At 36.0% G+C, this 16,539-nt stretch overlaps 2 protein-coding genes across 8 annotated transcripts; one reads left to right on the top strand and one right to left on the bottom strand.

The window, feature by feature from the left end:
- Positions 1-114: 114 nt before the first annotated feature.
- On the top strand, positions 115-10,439 carry LOC112323605 (transcription termination factor MTEF18, mitochondrial). Of its 4 annotated transcripts, none has more exons than XM_052446065.1 (2): positions 115-2,223; positions 9,793-10,439. In XM_052446065.1, exon 1 carries the CDS (start codon positions 444-446, stop codon positions 2,220-2,222), a length of 1,779 nt encoding a protein of 592 aa, XP_052302025.1. In that variant the 5' UTR covers positions 115-443; the 3' UTR covers position 2,223; positions 9,793-10,439. The 4 variants fall into 4 exon arrangements, with proteins under 4 accessions (XP_052302025.1, XP_052302026.1, XP_024438140.1 ...); XM_052446066.1 differs by having other exon boundaries at positions 115-2,206; XM_024582372.2 differs by lacking the exon at positions 9,793-10,439 and adding an exon at positions 2,946-3,592 and having other exon boundaries at positions 115-2,206.
- LOC18103886 (BTB/POZ domain and ankyrin repeat-containing protein NPR1) lies at positions 5,237-16,477 on the bottom strand. Of its 4 annotated transcripts, XM_052446068.1 has the most exons (5): positions 15,200-16,477; positions 8,130-8,335; positions 6,783-7,536; positions 5,946-6,143; positions 5,237-5,725 (listed from the first exon to the last, which is right to left on the bottom strand). In XM_052446068.1, the coding sequence occupies exons 1-5, from the start codon at positions 15,540-15,542 to the stop codon at positions 5,463-5,465; spliced, it is 1,764 nt and encodes a 587-aa protein (XP_052302028.1). In that variant the 5' UTR covers positions 15,543-16,477; the 3' UTR covers positions 5,237-5,462. The 4 variants fall into 4 exon arrangements, with proteins under 4 accessions (XP_052302028.1, XP_052302027.1, XP_024438142.2 ...); XM_052446067.1 differs by lacking the exons at positions 5,946-6,143; positions 6,783-7,536; positions 8,130-8,335 and adding exons at positions 12,810-13,007; positions 13,647-14,400 and having other exon boundaries at positions 14,994-16,469; XM_024582374.2 differs by lacking the exon at positions 15,200-16,477 and having other exon boundaries at positions 8,130-8,351.
- Positions 16,478-16,539: the final 62 nt, after the last annotated feature.

Raw genomic sequence — 16,539 nt, forward strand, 5'->3', positions numbered from 1 at the left:
ACAGAATTCTTAAGAGGAGGAACTTAGTTAACCAACACCTTGTAAATTGTAGAGTGATGAAATTAAATAATTTCAAATAGTTCAAGGACTAGAAAGCACATAAAGAAAGAAAAAGAAGGCTATGAACAGGAAACCCACAGCCAAAACCCTTCTCCTCCTAGGGTTTTAAGTCTGACGGAGTAATAATTTTCCCATCTCATTTCTTTTCATGAGCCAAGGAATTTATATTCTGGGTTGAGAATAGTGGATATAAAACAATCAATTTCCAAAGGTAAGCAACCCCAAAACTCAAGCTTCTTACTGATTTTCATGGTTTCTGTCTTCAATTTGATTTGTGCAAATTTGGGGTCTACCCACTTCACAATTCCTCAAAAAGATCCAATCTCTTGTAGGTTTTAATCTCCCCTTTTACTCTCTTTGCCTCCTTGTTTTACATCCATGCCATGATATTGACTATAATCAATAAAAGGGTGTCTAAGTTCTCTGAAATGATAGCTCAAGTCAATAAATCTCTTGTTTTCTCTCCTGTTGATATTGAAATTTCCTATAAAAAGCAAAACCCTTTTCTCAGTTCCCTTAAAGTTCAATGCTTTTGCAGTTCCAGATCGTCCCAGAATGCAAAAGTTTCACATTCTGGGTCAGTTCAATCACTTGTTACTCTTCATAGTACTCGTGTCTCACGGGTTGCGAGAACTGATGCTCAACGTGTTCTCTTTGATTACTTGCATTGCACTAGGAACTTTGATTTCAATGATGCAGAGCATATTAGCAAGAATTCACCTCATTTTATTGAAAATTTGCTCACCAAGATTGATAATGATAAAGACGTTGTGCGGTTGTTGAATAAATTTCTTAGGTATAATCCAATTAATGAGTTTGAGCCGTTCTTTGAGAGTTTAGGTTTGAGGCCATCTGAGGTTCCTTCGGTTCTTCCACCGCATTTGATGTATCTTGGTGATAATGATATGTTGCTTGAGAACTTTCATGTTTTGTGTAATTATGGAATTCCCCGTAGTAAGATTGGTAGGATGTACAAGGAAGCAATAGAGATTTTCGGATATAATTATGGGGTGTTGAAATTGAAACTTCTGGCTTATGAAAACTTGGGTCTAAGCAAAACCACTGTTGTTAAGCTTGTTAGTTGTTGCCCATCTCTCCTTATTGGTGGCGTTGATAGAGAGTTTGTTAATGTTCTTGGGAGATTAAATAGAGCAGGACTAAAGAATGATTTGATTGGAGGATACTTGTCTGCTAAAGAGTCTTATGATTGGAAAAGACTGATCGACACAATATATTTTCTTGACAAAGTAGGTTATAGTGAGGAGCAATTCCGTGATCTGTTGAAAACGAATCCTGTGTTAGTGTTTGAAGGTTCTGGGAAGAAAGTTTATTTGTTGTTTGGTCGGTTACTCAAGTTGGGCCTCAAGGTGAATGAGATTTATTCATTGTTCACACAATATCCACAAATCTTGTCAGCCAAGCGTGCGAAGAATCTTTTGCGGGGAATTCATATCTTGTTGGGCATTGGAATGGGAGTAGAAGACATTGCAAACATCATATCTACACAAATGGAACTTCTGTGCTCTGCTGCTTTAAAAGGACCTGTAACTCTTCGTAGACAATTCAAAGATAAGAAAGATAGTTTATGCCAAATCCTCATGGAAAACCCACTGGAGCTGTTCCATTTGGATTCTAAATCAGAAGTTGAAAGCAGCAAAATGTTATCCTCCCAGGGTCCTACTAACAAATTGGAGAAAACAGCATTCTTGTTGAGATTGGGGTATGTTGAGAACTCAGATGAGATGGCAAGAGCTCTAAAAATGTTTCGAGGTAGAGGAGATCAATTACAAGAGAGGTTTGATTGCCTGGTACAAGCTGGTTTGGACTACAATGTTGTCTCCAGCTTCATCAAACAAGCTCCCATGGTGCTAAACCAGACCAAAGATGTAATTGAAAAGAAGATTGATTGCCTGACAAACTTAGGCTGCTCGGTCAACTCACTGGTGGCATTCCCATCATATTTATGCTACGACATGGAGAGGATTAATCTTAGATTTAGAATGTATACTTGGCTGAAGGAAAAAGGTGCAGCAAAACCCAAATTGTCCTTGAGCACTATCCTTGCATGTTCAGACGCACGATTCATAAAATATTTTGTAGATGTCCATCCTGAAGGACCAGCAATGTGGGAAAGTTTAAGGAACACGTCAGCTTCAAGCTAAGGCTAGTTCAACTTTTAAGTTTGTGTACAGTTTATTTTTATTGTTTAGTCAAACTGATGCCAGCCATTCATTCCTACCGATCTAATTGCTGAACATCTTTCTGTTTTCCATACTTTTTAATAATTTTCTTATAAATCATCCATCTCATGTTCTCCGTAGCTCACAATAAGATGGTTCTTGGTGTAGTTCAACTTGCAGATTTTAGATGGCACACATTAATGCATGCACAAGGATTTCAATTTGTCTCGCAGCATATCTTCTGTGTTTGCATGTGTGGCCAGCCTGCTAATCAAAATGTCTCTTTTTTGAAAAATTCATTTAATTTATGGAGGTTATTTGTTGTTTTAATGTTTTAGGATTCTGAGGAATTTCTTCATTCCAGATAATTATAATATGACTTCTTTTCTCTTCCACTTCATGTTTGTTTCCAACTTTATTTTCCTTTTAATTGCTTGTTCACCACAACGCCAAGCATTTTACTGATGTCTTATAGGTTGAAAGATGAATTTGTATTTTCCATCTGGGAAATAATGATCATCTAGTTGCAACTCAGAAAAACAAAAAGCTACAGATTTTCTTGCAATAACCGAAGTTTCAGTAGTGATTTTCCAATTGTCATCTATCACAAACAAAAGGACTATGACCAATTCATGAGATTTATTCTTTATTAAATATTTTCTTTTCATCAACCTCTGCTTGACAAGATTTGTGCCAAAATAACAGATGACAAGAAGAACAAAAGGCGGGAAAGCATTCAAGGCTACAAATTATTCCATAAATAGATTCCAGCTATCATTTGTATGAGACTTCAAGTTCTTCAACCTATGTGACTCTCCATTGCAGAATCTGGATCACATGTTATCCTGCATTTGATCTCTCAGCTGTGCACAAGTCTCGTCCAGTGATACATCAGTCTTAGCAATCAAAAGCGTCAGACGCCACACCATCGAAATGAGAAACAATCATGCTCGCAATCAACACGGAAACCAAAAATTTCTTCATTTTCCTTCTCTAAAAAAATGTAAGCATTGTGATCCCCCTTCCCGCATCCATTTATAGATTTAATGTTAGACTTGCCCGTTAGTTTGGGTTGGAACTACGAAAGTACCATCCCCAAGATCCATCCTCCATCAGCTATCCATGTTGAAAGCTTTAGCTGACAAATACCAGGGAGTGAATCAAGGATAAGGGTATCTATACGTCATAAGGTTTTGACTACACGTCATAGCAGAGTGCTCCAGACAATATGCAACTGTATCAGTGCATGTGGCTGTGTCAGTTCCATCTTGGCGGTGTAACGTGGGTGTGCGAGCCCTATCCATATTTAATGTACAAATGCAATGTTAAATCATATTCTTCTATTTTCTCCATCGAGCACTATCTCCTCCTCATATGTTATAGGTTAACTAGATAGGCACCCATGCATCATTTTTTTCTATAATTACTTTCTATAATTTTAGTTTATTATAAATAATGCAATGATTGTAGATAAAAATCTAAAACTTAGGGTAAATTTATGAAGCAATTATTTCAAGAAAAATGATTTATAATTAATTTTTATAGTCTTGAACTCCAAGCTATAGTTAATTTTTGTAGCCTTGAACTATAAGTTTTCTTTCACCAAATCAAAGAATCTTAAAAGTTTGCATTTCCTAGCTTCCAAGATAAGAAAATAAAGGGAGCATGGTATTTTCATATATATATATATATAAAAGATAATAAATTCGAAATTTTGTATGGAATTACTTGTTACATGTCAAATATGATTTGTCATGATATAATCTAATAAAATTATATAAACATTTTCATCGTTAATTTAAAAGAGATTGCCAATATTTTACATTCCATACAGTAATACGTGTTAGTTATTTTCATTATTTTCTATTATTTTATGAAGATGTTAGTTTTTTTCCAAATAAATGGACTAAAAGATTATAAAAATACACTTAATTCAACCATTTCATTATATTATTGACAGGTTTACATGCATTGATGTTATCAATGTTGACCTAAAAAAAAAAGAAGAATTCTTTATTTAAAATTTACTATAAAAAATACCAATTTTTTATAGTAAATTTTAAATAAAAAAGAATTCTTCTTTTTTTTTAAAAAAGAAATCAAGTCATGCCTAAATATAATATATCTGGAATGTGCCTTGGCTATCCATGTGTGGACATAAGTCCACTGCAGGTTTCCATTCAAATCAGATTGAATGATTACCTATCAAATTCAGATAACATTGCCATCTCTGATAGCAACATGATGGTAATTCTCTATGAATGGTATGAATCTGTGGACACAACTCTCCCATTGCAGAACTCGAACATTTACAGTTTATTTTTCCAAGACAAGGCACGAAGTTGATAGTTTGATGAACAAAAGTTCGTTGTAAACAAGACACTCTATTCACACTTCTACAACATAAAAAAACTGGGTTTCAGTTTTACAAGTCATTGGTTAAATGCAAAGGAAAAAAAAAATACATGGCACAGACCAAGACACGTTCTCATGATGTAAAAGGAAAATGATGTGCAGCTATACCTAATTCTCTAGCACAAACCCTGTCCCCTTCAAAGACAGGTCAAAAAGACAAGGGAATAAAGCAGCTCCTTTTGTAGAAGGAGAAACTGCAATAACCAGTCAATGCCTGATTCCTCTTCTTATCTTGCTATGACTGCATTAGTACAAGATTCCTGCTTCACTCTAGAATTAGTGGCATCCTACTTTCCAGGAAAGTTATTTACTCAGAAATCGAATATTTTCAATTCAATGGAATATATGGATTCTAAACAAGCATTCAGTGCTGTATTATTATTGAAGGGCCAAGGTTTTGGAATCTTTACTGCTTTTAATGACCGTATAGGCAAACCAATGACAGGCCTGTGGTGGAACAACATGGTTGAAAAGGAAATGATGAAGCAATCGTGTATTCGAACAGAAGTATTAATTTCGGCGGTAATCCATCTTAGAGCAGGCAAAGAAGACATGGCAATACACATGAACCGGTGATCAGATTTTCACATCTAAATAAATCAGTTGCAAATTTCTATAATTATTGTTTTTTGCAGTAACTAGAGAAAATTTCTATGAGCTTTCGAAATAAAAGCTTTAGAAGGCTTTAATAATACAGGCATATGAGCTTACAGAGCTAGTTCGCTCTTCGGTTAAAATTGTACAGAGAAGCTTATCAAAATCTTTAACTAATATTAAGGCTTAAATCAGAGACAAAGTGGCATGCCCTCATAGTTTCCTGAGCTTGTTACCAACACCATCTTTTTGAGAAGATGAGGATGACGAGGAAGACAAAACAGAGCGGTTAATCACAGCCTTGTCCTTGTTAAATGCCTTTTGAACATCCTCTTTAAGTTCCATGAAACGTGTCCTCTTGATTCTTTGTTCATCTGGGGTGCCCTTTTCAAGGAAAAACAAATCAGGGAGGTCATCCTCCATGAACTTATCAAGCACTTCAGAGCAATTAGGGAAGTATCGTCGGCCCATTTCCACTGTCATTATGACAAACACAATTCATATGAGAATAGTTGCAACGACTGTATAGTTTAAATTCCTAGACCATATGTGATGTTTACTTTGCTTAATTGTGAGGACTTCCTGGGGATTCAATAGTTTCAGTTAGCTTCAAAATTTTAGGACTTTTGTGATAATATGTTATAACATGTCCTGAGATTGATTTTTCAAACAAAAGGATTTAAAGCTGGCAAGTACCTGTTTTCATTAGGGCTTCCATCCTAGAACGAAGTCTTTTGTTCTGCATAATTGGTGTCTCATTCAGGTCAACCTCCCTCAAATTCCCGCTAGAACCTTTTGATGCAGCAAGACCAGCAAATTCTGATGTTGTTGCAGCATGTGCAATGTCCATTGCTAGCTTTGCTTCAGTAGGGAAGAATAATCGTGCAAATGCCACTGTGATGTACACCACAACACTTGATCATACATTTGATTGTAAGTCATGATAGAGGACCCATTTGAATATATCAGGATCATAATTGAACATTAGGCGCTAAAACCATATATAAATAGGATGTCTTCACCTCTGTAAGCATCAAATAGTAATGAGAAAATGTCTATTTTCATCAAGCCTGCTTGGTAGATCAGGAAACTAAAAATAGACAGAACATAAAATCTCCTATTTGAACAATAGCAGACAGAACAATTAGCAGGACCCAGAACCAAAACGAAGGAACTTAAAGCTCAAATAAAGCAGCCAGAAGGTCAGTGATAATGATATCTAGGTATCTCGACAGAGTATTGAAAACATCATTCCCGCACTTCTCTTTATGAGCAAGAAAGAGATTTCAAGAAAATAACCAAAAATTTCAGCTTTTGACATATTAATCTTGAAATTCGTGGGAACCAGGCAAGTTAACTGTATTCTGGAACATAATTTTGAAGATTAACCCAAGAAATAAGTAGTCAATTTTAAATTCAACGCGATCCAAAAGCATAATCCAGTCCCATTGAGCATGCATTTGAACTGCATACTGGCTTTAGCAAAAATACAAGTGAGTTGAATCCAAAATTATCATGTGCAGGATAATATACCTCTGTTCTCCAGGTATAACAGCTTCATGTGCAGATCATCAACCATTGTATGGGAAGTGATGGAAGCACTCCCACCCCGTGGATTCCTTCTCATTTCCCTCTCTAAAATATCGATGCATAACCTGTCTTTGTTTGCTTCCTGCCCTTGCTCTGTTTTAGCATGATAGTCTTTTGGCCTTGTCAACCTCCGGCAGATACTAACAGCACTTTGCCCATCTGATGTCAAGTCCAAAGCAGATGCTCCTTTGGCCAGCAACGAAACTATCACTGATGGCTCTTTCCGCATTGCAGCAATGTGAAGAACTGTGTAACCTCGCGAGTTTCTAAGATTGACATTAGCAAGACCAAGGCTAAGCACCTCAGACATAAACTTGAGATCACAGTATGACGCACAATAATGGAGAGCGTTAGCATCATCTAAGGATATATCAGACTCAGTCAGGAGAAGTTTCACAAGTTCAACATCATCTGAGTCCAATGCCATGTGTATCCTCTTGATTCTCTTTTCACGTAGGGGGTCCCCAGCCTCTGTGTTGTTCTCATCTTCAGAAATAGGTTTGCGGCGGAGCTGTTTAATTTTGTCTGCAACTTCATGGGGAAGCTCTTTCTCTATAGATATGTTGTCAAGATTAGACACTGCTATTCTATCAACACATTGTGCAATAAGCTGACTTGATTGACAATGGAAGGCAACCACAAGGATTGGGATCACATCCTCCGCAAGAGCTTTCCGAACAAAGTTAAGAAGGCGTCTCTGAAAAAACATGCCGATTTGGATCACTATAATTTTCTTCTGCTTTTTATAGATCCCAAAGGACAGTTTGGGAGATGAATAGAAGGGCCCAAAACCTAATTTTTCTTGTCAAGTTATTCTTGATAATTTCCTCAGCTAATAAAATGGCATTTTATATAGTTACTGAATGCCAGAATCCACGAGGAAATACTACAACAAAATAGTAGAGAAAAACAACCGTTCCCAAGTTATTCATTAGGCTTGAGCATTGACATCCACAGTAAAGCATAGAAATTAAATGAATTAATATATCAGATCATGCATGCACTGCTTGATACGAATCATTTGAAATATTCACACCTTGGGTGAAGGTGGCAAAACAGGTTGGATCTCCAATTCTCAAAGTTTATTAACTATATTAGCAAAAGATTAGCTAGGGTAGACAAATACCACACAACTGTCATGGCAAGTTCAATTCCACCACAAGAATCAAACAATAAGCAAATTACAGAATCAGAACGGCCTAGGAGGCGCCATCACACCTCATCAAGCATGCAAACATCATACATAATGAATTGAAAAACCTGTATCACACCACAGTAAAACAAACTAACCTGGAAAAGTGAAACCAGCTCTGGAACTTGAAATATGGATGATGCATACGTCAATTCCACTGCAAAAGTAATCGCAGGTCTACACGCATCATGAGCGCATACATTATCAACACATGTTGAGACTTCCATTGGAGATGGCTTGAGTTTTCCAGTGTACAAATAGCTCAAGAAAATTAGGAAGGCTTCATATCCAACATTTCCATAAGGTAACAATTCACTCATGCAATATCTTGTTGGGCATTGGAATGGGAGTAGAAGGCATTGCAAACATCATATCTACACAAATGGAACTTCTGTGCTCTGCTGCTTTAAAAGGACCTGTAACTCTTCGTAGACAATTCAAAGATAAGAAAGATAGTTTATGCCAAATCCTCATGGAAAACCCACTAGAGCTGTTCCATTTGGATTCTAAATCAGAAGTTGAAAGCAGCAAAATGTTATCCTCCCAGGGTCCTACTAACAAATTGGAGAAAACAGCATTCTTGTTGAGATTGGGGTATGTTGAGAACTCAGATGAGATGGCAAGAGCTCTAAAAATGTTTCGAGGTAGAGGAGATCAATTACAAGAGAGGTTTGATTGCCCGGTACAAGCTGGTTTGGACTGCAATGTTGTCTCCAGCTTCATCAAACAAGCTCCCATGGTGCTAAACCAGACCAAAGATGTAATTGAAAAGAAGATTGATTGCCTGACAAACTTAGGCTGCTCGGTCAACTCACTGGTGGCATTCCCATCATATTTATGCTACGACATGGAGAGGATTAATCTTAGATTTAGAATGTATACTTGGCTGAAGGAAAAGGGTGCAGCAAAACCCAAATTGTCCTTGAGCACTATCCTTGCATGTTCAGACGCACGATTCATAAAATATTTTGTAGATGTCCATCCTGAAGGACCAGCAATGTGGGAAAGTTTAAGGAACACGTCAGCTTCAAGCTAAGGCTAGTTCAACTTTTAAGTTTGTGTACAGTTTATTTTTATTGTTTAGTCAAACTGATGCCAGTCATTCATTCCTACCGATCTAATTGCTGAACATCTTTCTCTTTTCCATACTTTTTAATAATTTTCTTATAAATCATCCATCTCATGTTCTCCGTAGCTCACAATAAGATGGTTCTTGGTGTAGTTCAACTTGCAGATTTTAGATGGCACACATTAATGCATGCACAAGGATTTCAATTTGTCTCGCAGCATATCTTCTGTGTTTGCATGTGTGGCCAGCCTGCTAATCAAAATGTCTCTTTTTTGAAAAATTCATTTAATTTATGGAGGTTATTTGTTGTTTTAATGTTTTAGGATTCTGAGGAATTTCTTCATTCCAGATAATTATAATATGACTTCTTTTCCCTTCCACTTCATGTTTGCTTCCAACTTTATTTTCCTTTTAATTGCTTGTTCACCACAACGCCAAGCATTTTTTACTGATGTCTTATAGGTTGAAAGATGAATTTGTATTTTCCATCTGGGAAATAATGATCATCTAGTTGCAACTCAGAAAAACAAAAAGCTACAGATTTTCTTGCAATAACCGAAGTTTCAGTAGTGATTTTCCAATTGTCATCTATCACAAACAAAAGGACTATGACCAATTCATGAGATTTATTCTTTATTAAATATTTTCTTTTCATCAACCTCTGCTTGACAAGATTTGTGCCAAAATAACAGATGACAAGAAGAACAAAAGGCGGGAAAGCATTCAAGGCTACAAATTATTCCATAAATAGATTCCAGCTATCATTTGTATGAGACTTCAAGTTCTTCAACCTATGTGACTCTCCATTGCAGAATCTGGATCACATGTTATCCTGCATTTGATCTCTCAGCTGTGCACAAGTCTCGTCCAGTGATACATCAGTCTTAGCAATCAAAAGCGTCAGACGCCACACCATCGAAATGAGGAACAATCATGCTCGCAATCAACACGGAAACCAAAAATTTCTTCATTTTTCTTCTCTAAAAAAATGTAAGCATTGTGATCCCCCTTCCCTCATCCATTTATAGATTTAATGTTAGACTTGCCCGTTAGTTTGGGTTGGAACTACGAAAGTACCATCCCCAAGATCCATCCTCCATCAGCTATCCATGTTGAAAGCTTTAGCTGACAAATACCAGGGAGTGAATCAAGGATAAGGGTATCTATACGTCATAAGGTTTTGACTACACGTCATAGCAGAGTGCTCCAGACAATATGCAACTGTATCAGTGCATGTGGCTGTGTCAGTTCCATCTTGGCGGTGTAACGTGGGTGTGCGAGCCCTATCCATATTTAATGTACAAATGCAATGTTAAATCATATTCTTCTATTTTCTCCATCGAGCACTATCTCCTCCTCATATTTTATAGGTTAACTAGATAGGCACCCATGCATCATTTTTTTCTATAATTACTTTCTATAATTTTAGTTTATTATAAATAATGCAATGATTGTAGATAAAAATCTAAAACTTAGGGTAAATTTATGAAGCAATTATTTCAAGAAAAAAATTATTTATAATTAATTTTTATAGTCTTGAACTCCAGGCTATAGTTAATTTTTGTAGCCTTGAACTATAAGTTTTCTTTCACCCAATCAAAGAATCTTAAAAGTTTGCATTTCCTAGCTTCCAAGATAAGAAAATAAAGGGAGCACGGTATTTCATATATATATATATATATATAATTGTTAATTATAAGATAATAAATTCGAAATTTTGTATGGAATTACTTGTTACATGTCAAATATGATTTGTCATGATATAATCTAATAAAATTATATAAACATTTTCATCGTTAATTTAAAAGAGATTGCCAATATTTTACATTCCATACAGTAATACGTGTTAGTTATTTTCATTATTTTCTATTATTTTATGAAGATGTTAGTTTTTTTCCAAATAAATGGACTAAAAGATTATAAAAATACACTTAATTCAACCATTTCATTATATTATTGACAGGTTTACATGCATTGATGTTATCAATGTTGACCTAAAAAAAAAAAGAAGAATTCTTTATTTAAAATTTACTATAAAAAATAACAATTTTTTATAGTAAATTTTAAATAAAAAAGAATTCTTCTTTTTTTTTTAAAAAGAAATCAAGTCATGCCTAAATATAATATATCTGGAATGTGCCTTGGCTATCCATGTGTGGACATAAGTCCACTGCAGGTTTCCATTCAAATCAGATTGAATGATTACCTATCAAATTCAGATAACATTGCCATCTCTGATAGCAACATGATGGTAATTCTCTATGAATGGTATGAATCTGTGGACACAACTCTCCCATTGCAGAACTCGAACATTTACAGTTTATTTTTCCAAGACAAGGCACGAAGTTGATAGTTTGATGAACAAAAGTTCGTTGTAAACAAGACACTCTATTCACACTTCTACAACATAAAAAAACTGGGTTTCAGTTTTACAAGTCATTGGTTAAATGCAAAGGAAAAAAAAAATACATGGCACAGACCAAGACACGTTCTCATGATGTAAAAGGAAAATGATGTGCAGCTATACCTAATTCTCTAGCACAAACCCTGTCCCCTTCAAAGACAGGTCAAAAAGACAAGGGAATAAAGCAGCTCCTTTTGTAGAAGGAGAAACTGCAATAACCAGTCAATGCCTGATTCCTCTTCTTATCTTGCTATGACTGCATTAGTACAAGATTCCTGCTTCACTCTAGAATTAGTGGCATCCTACTTTCCAGGAAAGTTATTTACTCAGAAATCGAATATTTTCAATTCAATGGAATATATGGATTCTAAACAAGCATTCAGTGCTGTATTATTATTGAAGGGCCAAGGTTTTGGAATCTTTACTGCTTTTAATGACCGTATAGGCAAACCAATGACAGGCCTGTGGTGGAACAACATGGTTGAAAAGGAAATGATGAAGCAATCGTGTATTCGAACAGAAGTATTAATTTCGGCGGTAATCCATCTTAGAGCAGGCAAAGAAGACATGGCAATACACATGAACCGGTGATCAGATTTTCACATCTAAATAAATCAGTTGCAAATTTCTATAATTATTGTTTTTTGCAGTAACTAGAGAAAATTTCTATGAGCTTTCGAAATAAAAGCTTTAGAAGGCTTTAATAATACAGGCATATGAGCTTACAGAGCTAGTTCGCTCTTCGGTTAAAATTGTACAGAGAAGCTTATCAAAATCTTTAACTAATATTAAGGCTTAAATCAGAGACAAAGTGGCATGCCCTCATAGTTTCCTGAGCTTGTTACCAACACCATCTTTTTGAGAAGATGAGGATGACGAGGAAGACAAAACAGAGCGGTTAATCACAGCCTTGTCCTTGTTAAATGCCTTTTGAACATCCTCTTTAAGTTCCATGAAACGTGTCCTCTTGATTCTTTGTTCATCTGGGGTGCCCTTTTCAAGGAAAAACAAATCAGGGAGGTCATCCTCCATGAACTTATCAAGCACTTCAGAGCAATTAGGGAAGTATCGTCGGCCCATTTCCACTGTCATTATGACAAACACAATTCATATGAGAATAGTTGCAACGACTGTATAGTTTAAATTTCTAGACCATATGTGATGTTTACTTTGCTTAATTGTGAGGACTTCCTGGGGATTCAATAGTTTCAGTTAGCTTCAAAATTTTAGGACTTTTGTGATAATATGTTATAACATGTCCTGAGATTGATTTTTCAAACAAAAGGATTTAAAGCTGGCAAGTACCTGTTTTCATTAGGGCTTCCATCCTAGAACGAAGTCTTTTGTTCTGCATAATTGGTGTCTCATTCAGGTCAACCTCCCTCAAATTCCCGCTAGAACCTTTTGATGCAGCAAGACCAGCAAATTCTGATGTTGTTGCAGCATGTGCAATGTCCATTGCTAGCTTTGCTTCAGTAGGGAAGAATAATCGTGCAAATGCCACTGTGATGTACACCACAACACTTGATCATACATTTGATTGTAAGTCATGATAGAGGACCCATTTGAATATATCAGGATCATAATTGAACATTAGGCGCTAAAACCATATATAAATAGGATGTCTTCACCTCTGTAAGCATCAAATAGTAATGAGAAAATGTCTATTTTCATCAAGCCTGCTTGGTTGATCAGGAAACTAAAAATAGACAGAACATAAAATCTCCTATTTGAACAATAGCAGACAGAACAATTAGCAGGACCCAGAACCAAAACGAAGGAACTTAAAGCTCAAATAAAGCAGCCAGAAGGTCGGTGATGATGATATCTAGGTATCTCGACAGAGTATTGAAAACATCATTCCCGCACTTCTCTTTATGAGCAAGAAAGAGATTTCAAGAAAATAACCAAAAATTTCAGCTTTTGACATATTAATCTTGAAATTCGTGGGAACCAGGCAAGTTAACTGTATTCTGGAACATAATTTTGAAGATTAACCCAAGAAATAAGTAGTCAATTTTAAATTCAACGCGATCCAAAAGCATAATCCAGTCCCATTGAGCATGCATTTGAACTGCATACTGGCTTTAGCAAAAATACAAGTGAGTTGAATCCAAAATTATCATGTGCAGGATAATATACCTCTGTTCTCCAGGTATAACAGCTTCATGTGCAGATCATCAACCATTGTATGGGAAGTGATGGAAGCACTCCCACCCAGTGGATTCCTTCTCATTTCCCTCTCTAAAATATCGATGCATAACCTGTCTTTGTTTGCTTCCTGCCCTTGCTCTGTTTTAGCATGATAGTCTTTTGGCCTTGTCAACCTCCGGCAGATACTAACAGCACTTTGCCCATCTGATGTCAAGTCCAAAGCAGATGCTCCTTTTGCCAGCAACGAAACTATCACTGATGGCTCTTTCCGCATTGCAGCAATGTGAAGAACTGTGTAACCTCGCGAGTTTCTAAGATTGACATTAGCAAGACCAAGGCTAAGCACCTCAGACATAACCTTGAGATCACAGTATGATGCACAATAATGGAGAGCGTTAGCGTCATCTAAGGATATATCAGACTCAGTCAGGAGAAGTTTCACAAGTTCAACATCATCTGAGTCCAATGCCATGTGTATCCTCTTGATTCTCTTTTCACGTAGGGGGTCCCCAGCCTCTGTGTTGTTTTCATCATCAGAAATAGGTTTGCGGCGGAGCTGTTTAATTTTGTCTGCAACTTCATGGGGAAGCTCTTTCTCTATAGAGATGTTGTCAAGATTAGACACTGCTATTCTATCAACACATTGTGCAATAAGCTGACTTGATTGACAATGGAAGGCAACCACAAGGATTGGGATCACATCTTCCGCAAGAGCTTTCCGAACAAAGTTAAGAAGGCGTCTCTGAAAAAACATGCCGATTTGGATCACTATAATTTTCTTCTGCTTTTTATAGATCCCAAAGGACAGTTTGGGAGATGAATAGAAGGGCCCAAAACCTAATTTTTCTTGTCAAGTTATTCTTGATAATTTCCTCAGCTAATAAAATGGCATTTTATATAGTTACTGAATGCCAGAATCCACGAGGAAATACTACAACAAAATAGTAGAGAAAAACAACCGTTCCCAAGTTATTCATTAGGCTTGAGCATTGACATCCACAGTCCAGCATAGAAATCAAATGAATTAATACATCAGATCATGCACGCACTGCTTGATGCGACCCATTTGAAATATTCACACCTTGGGTGAAGGTGGCAAAACAGGTTGGATCTCCAATTCTCAAAGTTGATTAACTATATTAGCAAAAGATTAGCTAGGGTAGACAAATACCACACAACTGTCATGGCCAGTTCAATTCAACCACAAGAATCAAACTATAAGCAAATTACAGAATCAGAACGGCCTAGGAGGCGCCATCACACCTCATCAAGCATGCAAACATCATACATAATGAATTGAAAAATCTGTATCACACTACAGTAAAACAAACTAACCTGGAAAAGTGAAACCAGCTCTGGAACTTGAAATATGGATGATGCATACATCAATTCCACTGCAAAAGTAATCGCAGGTCTACACGAATCATGAGCGCATACATTATCAACACATGTTGAGACTTCCATTGGAGATGGCTTGAGTTTTCCAGTATACAAATAGCTCAAGAAAATTAGGAAGGCTTCATATCCAACATTTCCATAAGGTAACAATTCACTCATGCAATACTTTGGTTTTCCATCCTTCTCCAGAGACCCCTTTTCTCTCCTAAACAACTCATGGAAAAACTTGCTCCTAGAAGCTAAAATACATCGATGAACACCAACAGCGATACCCTCAACAACAATATCAGCATCACTATATTCACAAGTAGACTCAATCAATAGCTGCTCCAAACTGGAGCTCAGCTTATTTAAACTAATCACCTCAAGACTAGTTCCTGCCTCAGCAACCGAGGAGTTGGATATATTGTGACTAATTGAGCCATTTGACATATGAGAAGATGAAGTAAAACTCAAAGATGATGATAGCTCAGAGAAATTAGCCATTAGTCCACTTGAGAACTCACAACTATAAATTATTGAGATTAAACCTATGATCCATAGTTTCTCTACTGAATCATACCATTAAAAAATAACTACTATATGCTATCTTACTTGTCAATTTATGATGCTATTGATTGCTAATATCCAAACCCTAAACTTACAAGAAATACAAAAGGAAGAACCTGGCATCAGGGACACTTAAAAAGAAAATAAAATAGCATAAACCAAAACTAATATTGCTGAGTACAAAAAAGGTATTACCAAAATAATTATACACCTAAAACAAATTTAAAATCATAGTGTACAAAAAAAAAACAAAAAAAAAAACTTTATAATCAAATTTCACCTAAAAAGAAGTCAAAAACATTACTTTATCTCCAAAATCACTAACATGACATAACCAAGAACTTTCTTGCTTGAATTTCCAGGACCACCAAGTCAACATACTATACATAAACAATAAAACCAAAAACTAATGCTTTTTAGTGAATAAAATACAGCAAAATTTAAAGAAACACAAAATGTGAAGTGATCTCAACAACCCAGAAACGGAAACAGCAAAAAAAAAAAAACTTATAAATTCATACCAGATCTATCAAATATTCTTAATCATAAAAACAAAAAAGATTTAGAACCCAAAAAAGCTACGAACTTGAAACAAATCAAAACAAGAAACCAAACCCAGAAACAAAACAAACACCAACTAACCACCAAGGCAGTGTTTTTGTGAATTCAAGAAACTGAAAACTAGATAACAAAAGGGGTAAGCGTTAAAAGAAAATCATGGGCACGTGGCTAATGTGCTGTAATAACAACCGAAACTTCATTTTTCGCTATCAAAGTTACTGTTTTTCAAGAGAGAGAAAACAGAGTTTTTAGAGAGAGAAAGTGCTGTGTTTGTTATTTCTTTGGAGAAATAACACACTGTGACTAATGAAATGTGAAGTCGTTTTAGTGACGGTTGATGAGTCGTCATCATTTAGAGCTGTGGGTTCCTGAC

This window comes from Populus trichocarpa, chromosome 12 (genome assembly GCF_000002775.5).
Source record: "Populus trichocarpa isolate Nisqually-1 chromosome 12, P.trichocarpa_v4.1, whole genome shotgun sequence".
In the NCBI taxonomy this organism is placed as follows: Eukaryota; Viridiplantae; Streptophyta; class Magnoliopsida; order Malpighiales; family Salicaceae; genus Populus; species Populus trichocarpa.

What these genes read in the sequence shown, in the direction of transcription:
- LOC112323605 (XM_052446065.1), top strand. Translation starts at nt 444, where the DNA reads ATGATATTGACTATAATCAATAAAAGGGTGTCTAAGTTCTCTGAAATG.
- LOC18103886 (XM_052446068.1), bottom strand. Translation starts at nt 15,542, where the DNA reads ATGGCTAATTTCTCTGAGCTATCATCATCTTTGAGTTTTACTTCATCT. An exon ending in AGCTGGTTTCACTTTTCCAG is followed by an intron (nt 7,537 to 8,129) that starts GTTAGTTTGTTT and finishes ATGTTTTTTCAG; the next exon opens with AGACGCCTTCTTAACTTTGT. An exon ending in GTTATACCTGGAGAACAGAG is followed by an intron (nt 6,144 to 6,782) that starts GTATATTATCCT and finishes TGTACATCACAG; the next exon opens with TGGCATTTGCACGATTATTC.